Here is a 16,932-nt window from a genome sequence, read left to right as displayed (position 1 = left end):
GGCATGACAAATGTAGGAAGCCATTCATAACTCAGGGAGGGGTCTGCCGCGTAGTGGGCGTGAGGCTGGGCTGGGCTGGGGCAGAGCTGCCAATGGCTCACGTCTTACCCTACAGGCCAGTCTCGTCACCCGCTGCCCGCCCACCAAGGGGCCGCGGGATGTCCAGGCTGAGCAGCAACGTCCCTGAACCCCACATGCTAACAGGCGCTATAAACAACACATGGGGGGGGCACCGCCACCACAGGCTGCGCTCAGGCCCGATGGACAGCTGCCAGACCCAGGGGCCTCAGGCCGGTTTTCCATAGAAGGCCCTTATTGGGAACAACATCTAATCCCACTGAGGACGTAGTTAGTGCTAAGCAGACACCCCTTATTTCACTGGGTGGGGGAGAGACAGCCTCTGACCCCCCCAGATCAGAATCCCGGGTGACTGAGTGACCTGGAACCAGGAATTAACAATGAGGGTTCTTTCTAAACCTAACGTGGTCCTTCCGCGGAGAACATACACCTTTTCAGGCCCTCGCCCACCAGAGAGGTGGTAGACAGAATGACCCAAGGAATTCGAGCGGGGGACACGGGTCCCACTGCCCACCCTGATTCCCCCTGTACCCGGCCCAAGACTCAACTGCAAGGCCCTTTTGTAAAGCGCCCATTATGCTGTGTGTCTTCGTGTCCTGGCTGCCGTTACAGTTGGACAGACAGTGGTTAAACAGCAGTTCTGAGGGCTAGAGGCCCAGGTTCAAGGTGGCAGCGACGGGTTCCTCCAGGGGCTGTGAGGGGGGTCTGTTCCTGGCCTGTCTCCTGGTTTCGGCGGTCGCTGGCCCCTTGGCGTACCGTGGCCTGTAGACCTCTGCCTCCATCTCCCCATGGCATTCTCCCCGTGCATGTCTGTCTCTGTGCCCCAATTTCCCCTTTTTATAGGGACACAGTCATGCTGGGTCAGGGGCCACACTCATGACCTCACTTTTACTTGGTCACCTGTAAATAAGGTCACATTCTCAGGTCCTGGGGGTCAGGACTCCATCATGTGAATATGGGGGGACACAAATAAACCCGCAACACAGTCTAATACACACACATAAGAGAATGTGAAACAGAAATGTCCAGCTTCACCGGGACAGAGACCCACGTGACCAGCACCCAGGTCACCACGCAGAACATGGCGGCCCCCAGAGCCCCTGGGCTCTTCCAGATGGTAACCCCTAGATAACCCTAGGCAACCAGGAGCCTGTGATGTCACAGTGGTCCTGCTGTGCTGTGTGGTTATGTCTCCACATTCACATCCAAACCCAAAGCTCCCCTGTCAGCTGAATGTCTCATAAATAGAGTCACACACTGAAATCTGGCTTCCTCACTCAACGTCATACTGGTAGGGCTCAGCCGTCAGTGAGCGTGAGTTCCCATCGCAGAGACCCGTACAGGGTCCCATCACATGACCACACGGCGGTTTATGTCATGCCCTCTGTGTTTGGGCCACTGCAGACAGGCTGCTAGGAACAGCCTGCGTGTGCCTCCCTGCCCACGGGGAGGGGGCTGCTGGATCAGAGGGATAGTATCTTTGACTTTCTGCAGAATGGCAACCGTCCTCCCAAGTGGTGGCACCAACTGAAAGCCAATATTGGGTAGAGAATGGAAAAGTATGTCCAGAGGAAGGCGCACTTCCGTCTCAGCGGCGTGGTTTCCAGTGTCCACAGGAGGGCGGGCCACTCCGGGCCACCATCTCTGCTCCTGGCATTTGTCATCTGTAGCCAGCATCACCTCCTAACCACTCTGAAAGGTGCTGCCCAACTGTCCCCCTTCACAGGGGAGAGGGCTACGTGACTTGCCCAAGGCCACGCGGCAGAGCTGAGATTGGAACTCCGGCTGTCCCCCTGGAAACCCTGTGCCTGCTTCCCTGGGAAGGAAATGAGCAGAAGGCAGACGGGGGACAGAAGCTCCCCAATGTCATGCCCTCATTCCAGGCTAAGCCGAGTAGGAGACACTGGCCAGCAGTGCAGGAGGGCCGGCCAGGCTCCCAATGGGCAAAGCACCGCTCACTTCCCCCGGCCCTGCATTCCTCCATTAGCTCCTGGATGCTAACGGGCCTGCACTGGACTCCAACAAGCTGCCCCGGGTGTTAAACCCTCAGGGCATTTAAGTGTGTGTTGTGTCCCATGATTCTCAGATGAGGCCCTCGGACAGCTTCTGCAAGCATGTAAACAGAGTCGCAGCAACATGCGTTACTTCTGGTCTACTTGGCAAGTGGGCCACACGCCACTCTCCCCGAAACCTCTGAGCATCCTTTCTCACCAGAGAAATCTCAGAGAACGTATTCATAGGAAGAATCCGGGCTGCTCTCCCTGCCTTCCTGACCACTTCTCATGCCACAGCTTTCAGGAATGTTCCAGGAGGTGAAAAGTACGCACGATTAGCCCGAAACAGAATTCCCTACAGACACAGTTTCAGCCCCAGTCTTCAGGGCCCTGATCAGGGACTAAGCCTGTCCTTGTCACTGAGGCCACCCCTTCCCCGTGACCAGGCCCTGTCCCCCCAAGCCTCTGGTGGCTTCCAACGCAGGACGTACCCACAGCCAGCACTTCACCGGGCACAAAGCCCATTCACAGTAAGTGGACACAGGGCAACCCTGGGAGGAGGCAGTGGCTGGGAGAGGAAACAGCGCCCGGCCGAGCCGTCCCGGCATAAAGCCAACCACAGGGCCGGAGACCAGCCTCACGTCGCCCGTCTCCCTCCCACACACTGGGTCCCAGTCTCCGCGGGGACTGGCGTGGTGAGGAGGAAAGCCTGACAGGGCAGTGAGGTCAATCGTAACTGTCCGCAATGGGCTGAATCGTGTCCCCTCAAAACTGACGGGTTGAAGTCTTAGCCCCCAGGACCACAGAACATGACCTTATTGGAAACAGTGATTGCAGGGGCAGTTAGTTAAGATGAGGTCACACTGGAGCAGGCGGGGCCCTGATCTAATACGACTGGTGCCCGTACACAAAGGGGACATGTGGACACAGACGGGCACAGGGAGAAGGCCATGGGAGGTGAAGGCAGAGAGGGGTGAAGTGTGGATAAGATGAAGACGGCCGCACAGCCCGGGAGCCGGGGCAGGCCTGGGACACATTCTCCCTCACTACCCACTGCCACCAGGATCCTGGACTTCTGGCTCCAGGGCTGTAAGACAAGAAATCCCGCGTGTAAGCCCCTGGGACACTCACGCCCCGCCCACTGCTTAGCAGTGTGGGCAGGAGCTTCAGGCGCGAGTCCCAGCATCGGCCACACGCTGCCAGCCAGCCGTGTGCCCTGGACGGGTCACTCAGCTTCTCTGAGCTTCGGTCTCTGTGACTTAAGGTCGCCTTTGACAGCAAACACCTAAATCTCAGCTCGAAATGGCTTAAGTCAGGAACAGGCACACTCCTCACATAATAAGAGGTGTGGAGGTGGGTCACTCCAGGGTCACTCGAGATGTCCCCAGGCGCTGAGTGCAGGACCCAGCTAACCCCTGCGCAGACCCTGACGCACAGAAACCATGAGATCACCCGTGGGCTTGTTTGCAGGTGCTCAGTGTGTGGCAATTGGTTATGCAGCGACAGGAAACTAACACACTGTGGAGTGACGCAGAAACGAAAGCAACTGAAGGCCCCTGCGCGCAGCAGGCGGGAGAAACGCGGCTCATCCACACAGGAGAACACAACTGGAATGAAGCAACTAGATCCACACGCATGGACACAGACAAGCCTCCCAAAGCCTGGGTGTGACAAGCCAAGCCCGGTGCTGGGAGTACAGTCAACCCTCCCTGGAACACGCAGGGACAGTGTGTGTCATTCCCAAGAAAGACGTCGGGTAACGTACTCCGTGCTATCACTGGAAGGACAAGAACCACTTGGGGACAGTGGTCGCTCCCGGGAAGGGAGGGGGCAGAACAGGTTCCCACCCACTCTGTGTCTGCACCATTCAACTCACCTGTTCATTTTGAAGAGAAAGAAATCTCAACATGCAAACAGTGTCAAGGATGCTTTTTAGTTATTTTCTGAATTTTTCTGCATGCTTTCAATGTTTCTAAAACTTCTTTGATTGGTTATAATATCTGGGCCTGACATTTACGATCCAAGAATTTGGGCCAAACTTTGAGAAACTCTGCAGATGTCTTGTAATGCCCGTTTCCGCCAGTGTATCGATTTATGGGTCACCCCATCCCCCCACCATCGGTCCAGCCATCATTGCTATAGGCGCCGTCTCTCCCACTGCGCCCACACCTCCACACACACATCACCTGTCACGCCCTAGGTTTCCCTGAGGGGCAAGCACTGCGGGTAAGGCGGCTTGGGGGTTGTAATGCTGCCTCACGGGGTCTTGTGAGGTTTATGTGGCACAACTTACGGTAGCCCGTTCTGAACCGTGGCCAGTGGTACTTGTGCTAATGCATGGAGGTGTCCCGCCTATCTCACTGCAGTCACCCAGAGCACACGACCAAGGTCGGAGGCCTTGACCAAGGTCGGAGGCCCTGCCCAGCCCCCATTCTCCCACCCGGGCTGCCCCACCTGGGGCAGTGCTCTGTTTCCCCTCCACCCTCCCCCATCTGCCTGGCTAATACCTCAAGGCCTCAGCTCACGTGCCAGCTCCTCCGGGAGCTGCGTGTGGGACTCGGGCCCTACACTGCCCACCTGTGGGAGATGAACAGCAAATGTGACTCTGGAACAATGAGAGGTGCCCTGTCCAGCACCTGTGGAGTGGCTGGACCCAGCCTAACATAGGGACGCTGAGAACTTGCTGCTGAAGCCACCGGAACCTCAGGATGGTTCTAAATAGCCAACGGGGCTACTTGGTGACCAGCAATCCATCCAGCTTGTACGGGCCAAAGAAATTCTCACACCGGACCAGGATGGTGTGAGTGTGTTCCCTATGGGATTGTTTGGGGCGGTGGGAGTTGGAGGCGACCTGGGGGCCGCTGGGGTCGTGCTGGGTTGACCACAAAGTACAACGCAGCAGTGAGAAGAGGCAGAGTAGGTGTTGAGAGACTGAATGTACAGACAACAGCCAGACCTCATATAAAACAGAGCCGCAGCCACCTGCCTCTAAGTCAGACTCGCAGGACGTCAGCCTGCCGTCTCCAGTGACAATCCAGGAGGCTGAACAATAACTTCTGTGACAATCGGCCAGGATTTGATCAATAACTCACAGCTTCCCTACCTTCTGTCCCCACTTCCCACTCAGGACCAACCCGAGAAAGCCACACCTGCTCCCCTAGCCTGTCACCTGGGACGCCGCCTTCTAGAAGCCCCCCAGCCTCCCCCAGGCTCCATCAGACACCCGAGCCCCCTTTTCTCCACCAGGAAGCACCCACCCCTCTGCCTGCCTTGGGGTCTCGGCCAAATGTACGTAATGGTGGCCAACCCCGCTACAGCGGGTTCTGAGTAAACAGACTTTGGCTTCTCATGTGTGTGGGGGCAGGGGGGGCTTTGTTTATTTCCACAATGTACAGAGTAATAGGGACAAAGCTGTAAAAATGCAGAACTTATGAAAACCATGTGAGCTGTACATCACCACCCCATGACATGACTGTAACACACACACACACACGTGTGCGCACACACACATGCACACACACACGCGCGCACACTGAAAGCCACGGCAGCACTATGCTGAATGCCTAATGGCCCCAACCAGACAGAACCCACAGACCACCCCCTGTGGAGTACGGAAGGGACAGGGGACTGGAGGGTGCCGGTGACACTTGGTTTCTTGATCTGGGTGCTGACTGCACAGGATCATAAACGTGAAAATCCTTGTAGCTGAACCCGGGTGATCTGTGTACTTTTCTGTATGCAGTTCCCATGTGTATATTCTTCAACTAAAGGTTTACTCGAAATTATGCCCAGAGAAGATCGATGCTCACTTTATACAGCAAAGCCACGCATTAAACACTTAGAACAGTTGTCTGGGGAGGGGCGGAGGGAGGGACAGGGCGTGGGGATGGAGAGGAACAGACAGATAAGCAGACACGCGCGGAGACCTCGCAGTGAGCAGAGCTGGGGCCGCTGACCACAAAGCACAGGACTCAGGCCTCGGCAGCAGGGGGGCCACGCGGCAGGAACAGCCTCTGGGGGCGGCCGGGACGGGACGCGCTGTGTTGTACTGGGGACAACTGCCTCCACTCCTCAGACAAGACTTTGACAACATTTGGAGGCGTGAAAGTGTGGTGGGACCCCAACTGGCAGGTACTGGGGCGCTTTCCACCGAAGCTTTAAATATGTGATGACTGTGACCAAGTGATGCCTCTTCTAGAAAAATCCATGGTTGAAAGGCTCGCAGGCGTGCACAAGTATGTGTGCAGTAAGACAGTTACTGCAGCACAGATGGTAACAACCAGAAATCCAGAAAACACAAAAGGGTCTCCACATGGAGCCTCGGGTGGGGGGACAAGGGACAGGGTCCAACCCAGAACGCCAGCTTCAAGCAAACTTACCAGGATAAAGGCCCAGGACACTGCGAGCACGAGAAGGGCCAGGAGAAACAGCGAGGCACAAACGGTCCCATTTCTGAAACACAAAGTTATGTTTTAATATGTGTACACATTCACGACAAACCTGAAAGGCTCCACTGCACTGCACAGGGTGGCACTAGGCAGCAGGGGTGTTTCCTCTGTGCCCCACTGATGTTTACATTCCTCACGACAGGCAGGCACCACTTCTGCGATTTGTAAACGACATCTGGTGGGAAGGGTCCCCCAGATGGCTGACATCTGCTGGGACAGTCAGTGATCCCTTCTCCTGAGAAGGGCCGGAGTAAATGCTCCAGGAGCCTCAGGGTGTTTGTGTATTCAGAGGAGGCAGGGGCTGGGAGCCAGGAGGTGGTTTCTCATCCCCTGTGTAAAGGAGACCCAGGCACTTCCTGCCCGGGCCCCAGACTTGCTGGCAGATGGCAGTCCGGAGCTTGACAAAATCCTTTGCAGCGCCCCTCCCAGAACCTTGTTCCAGTATAGCCCCCTCCCCTGGCCACTGACCCAGCTCACCCACCACGCTCCCCCTTCAACCTGCAGTCCAGCCAAGGAAAGGCTGTGGCTGCACATCTGCCTACAGGACAGTGAAGGGTGAGGGAACGCTGGCCTGGCCAACTCGCCCATGCTGAGCCTGGAGCAAGGGGCTCTTTGGTTTCCCACTTCTAGACACGTGGTTTCCTCTGGGTCCAGAACACACCCCAGCCCTGCCTCCTGCCTCCTCCTGCCTAGCGGACCCCCTCCCCCAGTTCAGAGTGAAGCACTGCAGTGGGCAGTGGCCGTGGGAGCCTGCAGCCACCCGCAGACCACCCCTCCAGCCCCATGCATCTGGCTTGTCATTCCATCAGTTATGCCCACGGGTCTGGGGGGGTCATTGAGATTGTAATGCTGTTGACTCGTGTGTTATCATGGTGTTCAGATGTGGTTATTGAATGGAAGGAGGGTGGGTAGCAGGGAGGGAGGGAGGAGTGGAAAGGGAGGGAGAGAAGTGGGGAGGGAGGGAAGAAGGGAGGAGGTGACCTGGCAGGTAGGAAGGCCAAGGGCGTCGACCCCTCCGTACTGATGCAGCGCTGCCCCTTCCCTCTGCGCCGCTGCTGCTTAGCCCCGACTGCCCCCAGGCCCCCTTTCTGCCCTGTCCTAGGGCAGGACCTCATCAAGGACCCCAGCCCCACCTGCCCTCCCCTCTGGCTTCCAGGTGGGCTAGGCCAATGGCAGCTTGGAGGGAGGAAAGCGAGGTGTGGGTTCCCCCTGCCCAGTGTGCTGTGGACTGCGGTCTCTCTCAGCTCCTGCCTGGCGGGCGAATGGCAGCCCCTCTTCCATGGCCACGGCCACCACCTGCTCTGGGCCCAGCCTCGGGGCCTTGTCCCCTGCAGGCGGTAACCAGCCTACTGCTCCCCAGTGCTTCAATTCCCAGTGGACCCCTCACCTCAACACATTTCTATAGACGCTGCCTCCATTAGTCCCTTTTCAGTCACAGCCCTCTGCAGTGCGTTAAACGGTGACCCCAAAAAGATACACCTACATCTTAACCCCCTGGACCTGGATTATGACCTTTGGAAATGGAGTCTTCACAGAAGTAACGGAGTTAGGGGTCCTGAGATGAGATCATCTTCAGTTTAAGGGGGGCCCTACATCCAATGACTGGTGTCCCTCTAAGAGAAAGGGGAAGTTCTGAGACACAGAGATGGAGAAGGTGGCCCCACGACAGAAGCAGAGACTAGAGTGATGCAGCCACAAGCCCAGGCCCACCAGGGACTGCTGGAAACTGCCCGAAGCTGGGAGTGAGGCCTGGACCAGATTCTCCCTCTTAGCTTCTAGAAGGAAGCAACCCTGTCGACCCCTGGATTTCAGGTTCAGGCCTCCTGAACCAAGAGTATAAATCTGTGTTGCTTTACAGCACTCAGTTTGTGGTTACTTGTTTCACCAGCCCTGGGACACCAAAGCACCCTCAGGGGTCCCAGTGAGCACAGCCCCAGTGAGCACAGACCCTGCTGGCCCCTGCCCTGACCCTTGGTCCCAGGAGACTTCACAGTAGCATTCAGCTTCTCGTGGGTCTCGCTTTCCCAACCTGCTGCCACCAGCACAATGGATAGCAGACAGATGCGGCTCAATGGAACCTATCTCTCTAGAGGCGTGGGGAGAAGCAAGGGGAGCCCACAGATCTGTCTCTGATCACGGGGGCAGGTGGGGTGTCCACACTTCACATGGGCTGGGAATCTCTGGCCAAGCGGGGACCAGTCCAGCTGTTTAGGCACTGCCAGCCCCGCCCGCCGGGTTCTGGGCGGCTTCCCCATGCGGCTCTCAGGAACATGGCCTTGGCCGGGACTCGGCGTGTGGGGTGGACTCTGGGGCCTGGTGCCAAAACATCAATCACGTGTCTCCGTTCTCCCGCTCTCCTCTAGCGGCTCACAGCAGTGTGGCGCTGCATCTGGACACAAACCGTGCTATTTGGCAAAAGCAAATGTTCCGCAGGGGGCTTTCTTGTTAGAGGCACACAGCTGGAGAACCTCGGGTTTGGCCAATCGCGTACGTTCCCATCCTGCCCCTTCCACGGTCTTCCTCCTTGCTGCCAGTTTGCTGTTTAGTCGGCTTGGCCTTCGCAACCAGGAAGCACAGGCTGGGGGCTGAAGCTATAGCAATGTACTCTCTCTCTCAGTACTGGAGCCTGGAAGTCTGGGCTCGGTGCTGCACGGTGGGGTCTGGTGAGGGCTCTCTTCCTGGTGAGCAGACGGCCGCCTTGTCCTGTGTCCTCATATGGTGGAGAGAAAGGGAGCACCAGTGTATCTTCTTATAAGGGCAGTAGCCCTACAGGGTCAGGGCTCCATCCTCAAGATGTCATGTAACCTTAGTCACCTCCGTAAAGGTCCTGTCTCCAAATACAGTCCCACTGGGGGTTGGGACTTGAATACGAGGTCTAACAATTAAGCTCACGAACTCATCCTAGAGAAAGTGCTACATCCCTCATTGCTGAATATCACTACGGTCACCTTCGAATGACTCCTCTTGGGAAGCTCTGCACCGACGCCAGCACCTAGTCCAACCTTCAAAGCAGTTTTGGAACTTTCTGGAATGGCCATCAGAGCTATTATTGTATTACCTTTGATGTCCTGAATGTCATCAAAATGTCTTCCTTTCAATAATTCCTTTATCTTCAGGTAAAGAAAGAAATCATTGGGGGCCAGATCAGGTGAGTAGGGAGGGTGTTCCAATACAGTTATTTGTTTACTGGCTAAAAAGTCCCTCACAGTCAGTGCCCTGTGAGCTGGTGCACTGTCGTGATGCAAGAGCCATGAATTGTTGGTGAAAAATTCAGGTCGTCTAACTTTTTCACGCAGACTTTTCAGCTCTTCCAAATAGTAAATTTGGTTAACTGTTTGTCCAGTTGGTACAAATTCATAACGAATAATTCCTCTGATACCAAAAATGGTTAGAAACATCATTGCAACAAGTTCGCGAACTTAGGTGTCAGACCTTGTATCGTATCCAAATGTTTACTATTGTAAACAATTCCAATAAACATCTTCTCACCTGTTTACTTCTGTCCAAATTATTTTTCCTGCTTAATTCCCCTGAGTAGAATTCTGAAGCCAAACAGGAAGGCGCTGAAGAAACAGTGACAAATCGCTTGTTTTCATTCGGCTCCTAAAAGCCAGGCAGTGGCCACCTCCACCGCTGGTCAGGACCACGTCGTAGGGGGCTATTCTCAGCCCTGGTCTTAATCTCTTTTCTTTACTTTTCCCTTCACTCCAGCTCCCACAACGTTGGAGTCACAAACTCGTTCAATCGCGGGCAGAGCAAGGTAGCAGGTACCTGGGCACTCACCGTTCAGAATTAATGAGCGACAGCTTTTCCTTCAGTGTAAGAAAGTGCTCATAGTTCTTAAGTTCTTACATTCTTACAGTGTTGTATCGTTCTTATAGTTACTGTGTGGGGTCTTTATGAGAAATAGAACACTGCGGACGCCAGTCTCTTTGACACTCCTCCCCAGGGCCTGCCCTCCCTCCCTTCCCCAGGGCAACGATTGTGGTGAATTTGGTACATAACCATCCAGTGTTTTCACTTTCACTACTTATGTGCCCATAAAGGAAAAAGAATTGTTTTGTGTTTTAAAAATTTATGTAAACGATAGAAAGCATAATTTTGCAACAGGCTCCTCCTTCCCAACTGTTGCGTTAAACCAGCTAAAACACACAAAACAGACACCTCTTCTCCGAGCCCTCTCGCAGGCCCTGACGGGTCCTGCATTATCTGCATGAATAACACCATTTCCCCAATTTCTCTCTTACAGAAAACCAAGTTCATCATGGGCCAAGCGAAAAACATATGGGTGTTTTTTAATTCCTGGAACCACATAGCAATGAAAATGCTACACTTGCAGAGTACAGCAAAAGTTGTTCTTCGAGGGAAATTTATAGCCTTCATATTGTACACTGGAAAAGGCAGGTGAAAACTAATGAGGTAGCCATCCAACTTAAGATATAAAAGTAACAACTGAATAAACCAAAGAAAGTAGAAAGAAGAGGATAAGTGAATGAGACAGAAAACAAAGCCAATGTTTGTTCTTCGGGATGACTAATGGAGTATGTATACTAATCTCTAACAAGAATGATCAAGAAAAGAAGGAGAGAATACACAAACAATATTTGAAATAAAAAATGGGTTTCCCTACAGATATCCTACAGATTAAAATGCTAATAAAAATATGATGAGAATCTTAATGACAATGTTTTTGTTTTTGTTTTTGTTTTTGTTTAATATTTTATTGGGGAAGGGGAACAGGACTTTATTGGGGAACACTGTGTACTTCCAGGACTTTTTTCCAAGTCAAGTTGTTGTCTTTTCAGTCTTAGTTGTGGAGGGCGCAGCTCAGCTCCAGGTCCAGTTGCTGTTGCTAGTTGCAGGGGGCGCAGCCCACCATCCCTTGCGGGAGTCGAACTAACAACCTTGTGGTTGAGAGGATGCACTCCAACCAACTGAGCCATCCGGGAGCTCAGTGGCAGCTCAGCTTAAGGTGCCGTGTTCAATCTTAGTTGCAGGGGGCACTGCCCACCATCGCTTGTGGGAGTCAAGGAATTGAACTGGCAACCTTGTGGTTGAGAGCTCACTGGCCCATATGGGAATCGAACCGGCAGCCTTCGGAGTTAGGAGCACGGAGCTCCAACCGCCTGAGCCACTGGGTCGGCCCAATGACAATATATTTTAAATTTAACATGAAATAGACAAATTCCTAAAAATGACTACAATAATTGAACTTACTGAGAAAGGAATTAAAAATTTGAAGAGCCTCATAATTTCCAATGAAATATAAGGATCAATAGTTTCTCATAAAGAAAGCTCCGTGCCCAGAGCATCCCAGTCTTATCCAAATGCTCCCATTCTGTGCAGCTGGTACAACACCGATGCCAAAACCAGAGACAAACTGCAGGAGGAAACAGCTTTTCTCACATAAGAACGTAAAACGGTAAAATCGTACACAGAACATCAGCAAGCAGGATCCAACCTTTTACACAAAGTAAACATAAAAGTAAAATGTAAACAGCTCGTGACCAAGATGGCTTGATCCTGAGAATGCAACGATGATTCTACCTTAGAAATCCATAGGCGTGATTCATCATCAGATTACAGAAAACACGATCGTCTCAATAATGCTGGTATTTTTTTTATAAAACTCAGCAATACGATTTAAAACAAAACATTTTAGTAAATTAGAAATGGAAAGGCATCTTCTTAATATATCTACCAAAAACCTACAACAAACGTAATCTTTGCTGGTGAAAACTTCAGAAACATTCCATCTAATAAGAATCAGGACATTTTATTACCATGTTTCCCTGAAAATAAGACCTAACTGGAAAATAAGCCCTAGCATGATTTTTCAGAATGTTTGTAATATAAAATAAGCCCTACTGTATTTCCCTGAAAATAAGACAGAGTCTTACATTAATTTTTGCTCCAAAAGATGCATTAGGGCTTATTTTATATTACGAGCACCCTGAAAAATCATGCTAGTGCTTATTTTCCGGTTAGGTCTTATTTTTGGGGAAACACGGTGGAGATCCTAGCTAGTGCAATAAGGCAAGAAAAATAAAGTAATAAACAAACTCATTCACAAACAACATATCTACCTAGAAAACCCAAAAGAGATCTACAATCAAATTATAAGAGAATTCAGAAAAAATTTTAGACTTGAGCTTTACATGGAAAAATCAATCTCATTTCTTTACACTAACAACAAACAGAAAATGTCATTTTAAAAAGATACCATGTGTGGGGGCTGATGGTTGGCTCAGTGGTTAGAGCGCAGTGCTTGTGACACCAGGGTCTCCACCGGTTCGGTTCCCACATGCGTCAGCGAGCTGCGCCCTCCACAACTAGATTGAAAACAATGACTTGACATGAAGCTGATGGGTCCTGGAAAAACACACTGTTCCACAATATTCCCCAATAAAAAAAAAATTTTTTTTAAAGACACCATGCATAATAGCAACAGAAAATATGAACTACCTAGGAGTAAACCTAATAAATATGTGCAAGACTTTTACGGAAAAATATCTTTAACTGAGGTATAATACATACACAGTTAAACTCACCCTGTGTAGTGCTTGGTTCTACGAGTTTTAACAAACACATGCAGCCATGTAAATGCCACAATCAGACTAGAGAGCATTTCCATCAGCCCAACAGTTGCCTTGTGCCCTGAAGCTGCCATCGTGGGCCCAGTGTCCTGTGTACCTAGTGGAACGTGTGTGATACTTAGGAAAGCAGTCTTCTACCAAGGGTCTGAGCAAGGGGGGCTGTGGTCACAGGACAGAAGGGATGGGAGATGGTTCACTAATGTAACCCTATTGGATAAAAACTAACAGGTTCTCGGGCACAGAGCAGTTGGACGTTTTGGTACAGTGGGGCCACCAGCCTTCCCCACACCCATGGGTTTCTCCAACCTGAAGCCCTCATGCACAGAGATGTTAAGTTATATGCCCAGTCACACAGCACAGGGATGGAAAAGTACCAAACGCTCTGCCCCTCCACAGCTGCACACCCCTCACGGTGCCTCTCCACACTTTCTCCCTGCCATGAACTCCCCCCTGGTCTTTCTCCAGAGCCCCAGAAACATACAGAGGATAACGAGGAAGGCGAGTATAGAAATCAAGTGAGCACTTAAGAATGACTTTTAAATGGTTTTGTGAAAAAAGGCCTCCAACAGCGAATCTAAATTCCAGCAGGTAAGGTAATGGAGGGTAGCGGATAATGGTGGCTGGAGCAGCAGAAACAGAAGGACAGGAAGCCCAGGGTCTGGAGGAGGTGCTGGGCGGGGCCACCGCAGACCTGCTGCCTCTGGGCCTCCGTGCCAGGCTCCACCACCAAAGCACAAATGTCCCCACCAGAAGGGGTCCCTGGCCCCCCAGCCCTCCCCACCTGGGAACCACGTGGCCCTGCACGGGCAAGGGCCAAGCCCGTTCGCACTGTGTCCCCCGCAGCTGGCACAGCAGCAGCAGGCACGTCTGCAGGGTGGGTGGGTGACTGGTGGACCCTCAGGTCCGCACACAGAGCCCTCCACCCTCACCTCCTGGGATGGCCGCCCCTCCACCTGTCGGCCTGTCAGGTTCCTACCCAGGTTCAGGTTCCTCGGGGCACCCTCGGGAGCCTGCAGCACTTGGTGGTGACACCCTCGGGAGCCTGCAGCACTTGGTGGTGATGGCCGGACTCCCTCTGTCTCCCCACCTGGACCATGAGCACGTCCGAGGCAGGAGGCAGCTGGGCCCAAACCCTCATTAATTGGTGTGTGACCTCAAGCAAGTCACTTAATGCCCCTGAGCCTGTTTCCTCATTCGTAAGACGGGGTTAATAACTACAGCTAACTCATATGCATTTTACTTTAGATTCACCAAACGGGTACAAATAAAAGTTTTTAGCAGTTATCATCTCTATGTCCCCAGGGTGTCATACACATGTGGCCTCTGGTCACCTTGCCATGCCCTCTCTCTGTTGCCGAGCAGTGATGCGGAAACGTCAGAATATAGACTGTGGAGCCAGACGGCCTGGGTTCAAGCCCAGCCCAGCCCCGACTGCTCATGGGGGGGGACAGCGGGCCCCTCGGCCTCTCTGTTTCTGCACTGCAAGCGGAGGCGCCCTGCTTGTGCCCTCTCGAGAACCGTTAGGGGACGAAGCAGACGATGGGGAGAAGCACGGTGAGCCCTCAAGAAGTCACTGTTATTACAGCCATTAATACAAGTAACTTGGCTTCCTCCTCAAGTCTCCGTCCTCCCTAGAAAGACGAGAAGAGGAAGATGGGGGAGCCGGAGCTGCACAGGGAAGCGGGAGGACCGGAGAGTAATGAGGCCGTGAGCAGCCCGTCAGGAGAGGCTGACAAATGGAGCCAGATCCAGAAAGGATTTCACGAGGCCCTCAAGTTGGCTGTAAATAAAGTGCTGGAGCCCGGGAAGGAGGTGCCGCAGCAGAGACGAATGCAGCGACAGATGGCCCTCCATCCATCACCCCCAGGAGCCCTGCTGGCAACCCCGCCAGAGCCCGCAGCACTGCACCCGCTGGAGGGAGGCACCGGAGACCCTGGGTCGTGTCTTTGAGGGATGCGGCTGCAGGCTCATCAGTGGACCCTGAGGCAGCGGCCCCAGGCCACAGGCCACAGGCGGCATCTGAGGGGGAGCGGGAGGGGCCGCGCCAGGGAGGAGCTGGTTCTGTACCCACATGCCAAGGTCCAGGCACGTCAGCTCAGAAGGCAGCCAGGTGCCAACTGTGGCCCTGCCTCAGGCCCAGACGCCTGTGGGCCCACGGCTAGTTCTTGGACAGGTTAAGTCTCAACAAAGGCGGCTTCTGGGAAATGCCCTCAGACGTCTTCGTCCTACTAGGTATGTACCTGGCCCTGGGTGGGTGCTGGGTGGATGCTGGGCCCGTGGCAGGGAGCAGATGGACCCGGATTCTGGATCCTGCTTCACAGAGTCCACAAGATACCGACAAACACTGTCTCCAATACAACCCTCCTCACCCGGCCAAAAGGGCCTAACAATATAATAGTAACAAAGACGCTGGCAGCCAGGCGTGGACACTGGGAAAGGCCGCAGCTAACAACACAGAGCCCGGGACAGCACTTAGCCACATCTGGCCCCCGAGAGGATGCCCAACCCTCCACCACTGAGCCCAGGAAGCGGCCCATGGGGAGGAGGCATAACCACAGGCTCCTGGCCAAAATCCCCGGCTCTGGGGCGGGGCCAGCGGGCTGTGGGAGCCGCAGCAACACCCCACCCTCCGTAGGTGCCCCCTGAAGACTGGAGGGCAGGACCAAGCCAGGCTGAAGGGGACGAGAGAGAGACTCGCCAGACAATGGAGGGGCCTCCAGCTTCAAACACCCCCCAAATCCAGCTCGGGACCAGGCTGAGCTTAGGAGCCTGTGGTCCGAGGGTCACGGAGCACAGAGCACTGGCGGCTGGTACAAGGGCCAGAGATGCATGGCCACCAGCAGGGCCGGACGCTTCCTGGAGAGAGAATCTCTGAGCAGACGCTTGCAGGATGCATCAGGCTCAGGCAGGCCAAGAGCAGGGTAGCGAGAACAGCATGTCCAAGGCCACTCAGCCAACACATCAGTGGAGCCAGGATTTGACCTCCAAAGCCCATGCCTCAGTGCCTCTCAGGCAATAGGGAGCCACCGAAGGTTACTGAGAGGAGTGGCCTGGTTCTCTGTGTGGGGCTGGGTGGGGAAGCGATGGAGGATGTGGCTGGAGGTGGAGACTGGGCACAGCCCCATCCCACGGCAGTGAGAGCAGCACCAGGATAGCTGAGCCAGGGTGTGCCAGCCCTGCGATGGGGCGGGGGGTCTGAGAGCCTCCTCTGACAGGCGTTTCCCGCACCTCCCAGCTCCACCGCCAGGCCTGGCTGGTGCCCACACCTCCCGCCTTCCCAGGGCCCACTTCCCGAGTTCAAAGGCCAGACCTTCAGGATGCTCTGAAATGTGGGCAACATTGATGATGGAATTTGGGACACCCCACTTTCAGAAGTCCCTATTTTACCTTCCCTGGGGCACACTGGCCCCAGCTATTCTGAGTTTCTATTTTGTTTACCTGCAGGTGACGTATCCAGAGAGGGGATGTTTTCCTCCAACACCCTCAGTCCTGAGAGTGGGGCTGACGGGGCCGGGAGACAGGAGGGCGTCCTCCCCTGAAGCCTGCAGCCCCGCCATGCTTGGCGGAGACACAGCTGGGTCTGCAAGAATAACAAAATATGAAATTCATATTAATGTTCTGTTTAGTCGGGATTTAAATTTCAAATCAGGCCCTGATTGGATTCAGGTTGACTACAGCCCATCTCCCAGGGCCTGTCAATCAATACCTGGGGCCCCCCCGACAGTCCACCAGCCCCTTTGGCATCCGGCAGCATTCTCAGGGGATCCCAGAGCATCCAGATGGGGTGCGGAGGGCTTTGCACCAAGAAGGGCAGGT

The 16,932-nt window shown here is 53.8% G+C and overlaps 1 protein-coding gene across 1 annotated transcript in view; it reads right to left on the bottom strand.

Moving 5' to 3' along the window:
* Positions 1-16,689, bottom strand: part of SORCS2 (sortilin related VPS10 domain containing receptor 2) — a 426,038-nt gene extending 409,349 nt beyond the window's left edge. Inside the window, exons 1-2 of the mRNA XM_088793080.1 lie at positions 16,555-16,689; positions 6,452-6,524 (exon numbers count right to left, since the gene is read on the bottom strand). Coding sequence (XP_088649206.1) covers positions 6,452-6,524; positions 16,555-16,673 — 192 coding nt within the window. The 5' untranslated portion in view covers positions 16,674-16,689. The remainder of the gene's footprint in view (positions 1-6,451; positions 6,525-16,554) is intronic.
* Between the last annotated feature and the right edge of the window lie 243 nt (positions 16,690-16,932).

The sequence above is a fragment of the Rhinolophus sinicus genome, chromosome 1, assembly GCF_057876585.1.
Source record: "Rhinolophus sinicus isolate RSI-liver-muscle chromosome 1, RSI-T2T, whole genome shotgun sequence".
Lineage (NCBI taxonomy): Eukaryota > Metazoa > Chordata > Mammalia > Chiroptera > Rhinolophidae > Rhinolophus > Rhinolophus sinicus.
The sequence above is the reverse complement of the archived record's forward strand: the minus strand, read 5'-3'. Positions and strand labels throughout refer to the sequence as shown.